We start from the raw sequence: 5536 nt of genomic DNA, 5'->3' as shown, positions 1-5536 counted from the left end.
GGGCGTGTATAAGCTATACCTCTCAAATTTAGTTTTAGTTTCAAGTTGCGAAACTGATAAAGTAGTTATTATGATTATGCTTATGTAGGAAAATCATGGCAGATTGCCTTCAACCCCTATTTTATTCGATTAAGAAAAGAATAAAGAGGAGGTGGGGGGGGGGGTGGTGTTGGATTCAAGATTTTCTACCCTCTCATTGAATGACTCCCGGGTTCATGGCTTTATATGCAATCGGAGGCCAAGAAATGAATCATTTTATAGAAAAATATATTTGATAGCAACTCAATTTACATCTAATAGAAATAATTTTGAAATTGAGTAACTTACATTAACCTCTTTTTGAGTTTTGAGAAAATGATATAAACATCATCTTATTTTCATACCTCTAAATATAGACCATAGGTAAGAAAAAAAGGCTTTGCAAATCTCTATTTGCATGGATAATACATGATTTATTAATTATTGAAAAATGTGAATTCCTTTGGTGGAAGATTTTCATGCAAGGTTCTCTCCTTTGCTGCAATTGTTAAATCATCCCAAGGGCATAACGGGATGAGTTGATATAAGAACTCCAATCTATAACAAAAAAACCCGGAAAAACAAATGTGAGTATTTATAGCTAACATGCATTCTAGCTTGTAATTAAATTTACTAAAAGCAAGGTGAAAAACTCACCAAATGTGAAGCCTCCAGGGCTATATTCATGCATTACCCTGTTTAACTTCAGATTAAACTTGAAGCTCATTGTGGCAAATCATTGATCTGATATAGTGATTTGAATAAATGACACGTACTCATAATTTTTAGAAATTTAGCTGGACAGAAGCTACATGGAGAAAATTGTACAGTATAAAGAAGGTGTTACTGTGGATTCAGTTAGCTTAACTAGTAAAATTTCGGATGGATGTATAAGAAAATCTCTCAAAAAAAAGAGAAAGAAGAGAAAAAAAGAGGTGCTACAAAACTATTTATAATAAATATTGCTTTATGATCAAGTTTTTTGACAGCTATATGCTAGTGTATACCGCGCTCCGGTTTGGTAAAATGGACATGCAATCAATGATGGATAATGGCAAATTTGATTTCCTAACATAAATATTAGGTGAATTTAAATTATTTCTAAGTATGTGATATTCATAATTTAATGGTGTAATTTTTACTAATTATTTTTAGGCCAATAAAATGAATAAAGTTTAGCTCTTATTTTGTGGCAATTGTGATTTAAATACAATTTCTATGCAAACAATGTGCATCAGAGACAAATTCAATGGTTATTATTATTTGAATTCTAACCAGAAAAAAAAAAAAAACATTTATTATGTTGCAATTTTTTATAATTTATAATTATCTTATTATGTGACCAATCATGACTTTTACAGTAGATTCTAATTAACTCAATTAATAAAGTTTCTAGTAATTGAATAAGAGATCTGGGTTCAATCATTTCTTACTTAAAAACCTTTAATACGTGTTAGCTTGTGTTGGGAATGAATTATCAAAGGCGTCTGGGCAGAATTTTTTTTTAAATCGGTTTTCCTTGCTCTCTTGCATATTGGAGTTTATTGCATTGATTAGCAATGTTGATGATTTTTTTTTTTTTTAAGGGAATGCCTCAATGAAGGACTGGTAGCGGTAGGTATATATATAATACAAATATATAGAGAGAGAGATTAAAGATTGGGGAGCTGTAGTTTTATTTTTCCCTTCACCACTAATTTGAAAAGGAAAGAAAATCGATCTTTTGAATATTTTTGTTAGTTTATTTGTTTTTCAAATCCTAATGAGAATTACTTTTGCTATGGAATACCAAACATATTTCACCATTAATCTATTACAAATATATTTGTATTTTAGCGCTCATATACAATGATGCTAGGTGTAATCAAGAAACTATAATAATTTATAATAAATAAAAAAACTAACACATAAAATAATTGTAAACTTTGATTAATGCCTCACCCTTTATTTATTATTTTTTTTTTTTTCATTTATATGATCAATTTGCATTTTTACTCTATTAATACTCTTTTTTGCCTTTCAATTGGTACCTCTTCTTCTATTTTGCATTCATATATTTCAACATCTATTCTTTCCAAATTTCTCACATTTGTGTGTGTGATGAGGGTTTGTTTTGTTTATTGGCTTAAAAGTGTCCAAATGAATTTTTTTTTTTTTTAAACAGTTTTACCATTTAAGCCAGATGACTAAAGCAATCTTTACGCAATATTTGATACATTTATTTGTCTTCACTCCCTAACAATGTCATTTTATTCATCTGAAGGTTGAGACTATACAACATATTATTGGTGTTAGAGTTTCACTTTTGGTCTTAGTATTTTATTTTTCCTCTTAAGTTGTAACTTTTATAAGTAAAAATTTACAAATTTTGTTCGACACTTCCGTGCATCGCACGGGTTAGTGACTAGTTTTAAGATATTTTGGAACTCTATTTATTTTTTAATGAGGATCACTGATGTTATTATTATTATTTTATTTCACATTACAATACATTTCTGATATTTTCTTTTTAAGCAGAGGTTGGTTTATGGAGCAAAAGCTGAAGTAGCTATAGCAATTGGGCTTGATGATTTCATTGCAGATGCATTAAGGGGTACTGGATTTTATCATCAGAAGGCTCACTTGGAGATCAAAAAAGCTGATGGTTCTGAAGCTATTATTGCAGAACAAGTGTTCGAGAAGACAAAAGCAAAGTTTACCATGTATTGACTTCTTTTAGCTTCCTTGACATTCAGAAAAGTCACTTACCCAAAGAAAACACTGGGGCGAAGCTATAATAATAATAATAACTAAAAAGCCAATTGTTGGCTCAACTGCACGAGCATTATCAATTGCCATGGGAGTTCTACACTACTCCAGAGAGAGAAGATTCTGAAATCACAATCTGGTTTACCCAGCAGGGGCATAAAATCATGTATTATTCTACTATCTTTTGGAAATTTGATTTTCTAATTTATTTTTATGGTTTAATTTTTGGAGAGTGAAGAGTGAATTTGGAGCTACTATTCAAACCATCAACATTTAGAGCTGCATTTCACAATAAATTTCATAACAAAATTTATGTGACAAGTTGTTATTGGTTTTAATTTGGACCTATTATTGACATTACTTTTTTATTTATTAATAACAGCTTGTCACTTAGGATATGTTGTGAAATTATTATTTCTCAGAAAACACTGTTATTTTTCACCAAGTTATAAAACCAAATTCTGACTAATTCAATTTTACTTACTGCTTATATAAATTGCAAAGGTGAGAACTAGGTTGCTTTTTAAGGTGACCTTGTAACAAGTAGGGTGCCCCAAAACTGAAACAATACAAAATTAGTAAGTCAAATGTTTGATTTTGAAGGCAATGCACATGATATGACATGACAAAAGCCTAACACACTACAGGTTATTCAAGGCTACGCACATTGGAGAAAAATGCATGGCTCATAAAAACTGTAATAATATCACTGAAATAGATTACAATATTCTTGTAGGTGTATACCATAAAAGAATCCATAGGGAAGCCATAGACATATTATGAATTGGTTTTGTTACTCACTTATAGTACCTCCTCCATTCATAAAAGCTAGTGTCTCTGTGTAAGTAACAGCGAGGGACTCGTAAAAATGGTTCCCATATTTTGCAAATTTCCTTAGTTCTTGTGTTTTGCGGTCATATACTGCCAAGCTTCCATCATTTTTATGTAAAAGAACCAACCCGTCCTCTCGAATTTCTAAAAGTCTATCATCAAAAGCAAGCCCAGATCCCTCGACCTTGAATTTCTTAGTCCAAGTCCTTTCAACACCAATTTCAGTACTACTCATCACCCAGATATCAATCCAGTTGATATCTAGATTCCTAGTATCACGATATTCTACAATCAAGGATACAGAATCATTGATAACAGCAATATCCTCTCCTACGAAACCAAATGCACATGGTACAATAGGAAGCGGTGTCTCTAGGAATACCTCATTACTCATGTCAAATGAAACTACGAACCTGCGAGTAGGCCCATGTTCAGGGAACATCCAACCCTTACGTCTAGCTTTCATACAAATCTCTGCAGCCTTCCAATGATGAAATCCATTTAGGTATGATGGAAACCTAGGAGAGACAATGTTATAAAGTTTGCTAGGGGATCTATCAATCACTCTCCAAGAATCAGTACTAAGGTTGTATACCTCAAATTGGAGTTGCTGGCAACCATAGAAGTCCACAATCCTAACCACCTTGTAATCATTGGTGTTGGGATCAATTCCGAAGCCAAAATTGAAGCATAAATGTTTTCCAGAACCATAACGACGGCCTTGCTTTATTTCGGGAAGCACCTTTGATTCTCTTGTGGCAGGGTTCCACAACACTAAATCCTCAAATTTGTCATCCATTTTATATAAACCTTGCAGAAAAAATATTCCATTGTATGGACCATAAATACAGTGTAGGTAGTCAATCTTGTCTGGGAACAATGACAATAAATCTACATCCCTGGAAACCTCTAGGGTATCATTAGATAGCAATGAGACACACAGGTGTCCCTTGAACCGATATTTAAAGACAACACCGCGTCCCAGATTGTTAGAAGTGGCAAATTTGTGGTGCTTGGTGATAAAATGATGGCTTCTCATAAAAGCATACCAGGATTTATGTACGCAGTTGAATCGCATCAAGGATTTCACTGGCAACCTTGATAGGATTTCCACTACCACATCTTGTGGAAGGTCGTGGCGCAACATTTTCTTGGCCTAGAATAGAATAGAAGAAAACCTGCATGCATATTTTCAACGAGGATTATAAGGACTAATAACAAGTCAAGTTTTGTTTCAAATACTTGGATTGGAATGTGAGTGACAATGAAAATATTTAAAAAGTATCTATCTTTCAATAATGCGTGTAATGATGACTTTGTCTTTGATGGTGTAAATTTTCAGATTATTTGAACAAATTATCCTAACACATATATAGCAATTGAAAAGACTCCGTATGTTTGTTTAAGCCTTAAAATTAAGATCCCATCATTCGCAACCGAACAAATTAAGAGACAAACAATCAAAATTATAATGGAAAACTTGAAGAAGGTGAGGGGAAAAACACTGACCTCGCAGCAACTTCCCGATTGTTGTTCTGCTTGCTACTTTGGCGAAAGAGCAATTGGAAATAAATAAAATCAGTGGGTTTTTCTTTTGTCTTTTGTTTTTAATTCCAAGCGATTTTAGGTGAAGGTATTGATGGGGTAGAGAAATAAAGAGTCACACGCAGGGACGAAGGGGAACTTTTGTTTTGCTAGGTATTTCGTTCCGCCGCGTTTTTTCATTTATAACCCTTTCTCCTTTGTCATTTTTATTACTCATTTTTCAAAAAAAAAAAAAAAAAAAAAAGAAAGAAAGAACTTTCACATTTTTTTTTCTTTGAGAAGAATGAACTTTTACCACCGCCAAAACAATATCCTTGATCATTTTAAGTACCAATTGCAAAACTAAAAAAAAAAAAAAAAATTATCTAGCAATTTTAAACAAAAAATTAAAACA

The 5536-nt window shown here is 32.4% G+C and overlaps 1 protein-coding gene across 1 annotated transcript; it reads right to left on the bottom strand.

The window, feature by feature from the left end:
- Positions 1-3455: 3455 nt before the first annotated feature.
- LOC112026721 (F-box/kelch-repeat protein At3g23880) lies at positions 3456-5324 on the bottom strand. Its single transcript, XM_024059403.2, has 2 exons — positions 5107-5324; positions 3456-4775 (listed from the first exon to the last, which is right to left on the bottom strand). Exon 2 carries the CDS (start codon positions 4742-4744, stop codon positions 3560-3562), a length of 1185 nt encoding a protein of 394 aa, XP_023915171.2. The 5' UTR covers positions 4745-4775; positions 5107-5324; the 3' UTR covers positions 3456-3559.
- Between the last annotated feature and the right edge of the window lie 212 nt (positions 5325-5536).

This window comes from Quercus suber, unplaced genomic scaffold, assembly GCF_002906115.3.
Source record: "Quercus suber isolate HL8 unplaced genomic scaffold, Cork oak 2.0 scaffold_1020, whole genome shotgun sequence".
Lineage (NCBI taxonomy): Eukaryota > Viridiplantae > Streptophyta > Magnoliopsida > Fagales > Fagaceae > Quercus > Quercus suber.
This window is presented reverse-complemented; position numbering and strand designations above follow the sequence as displayed.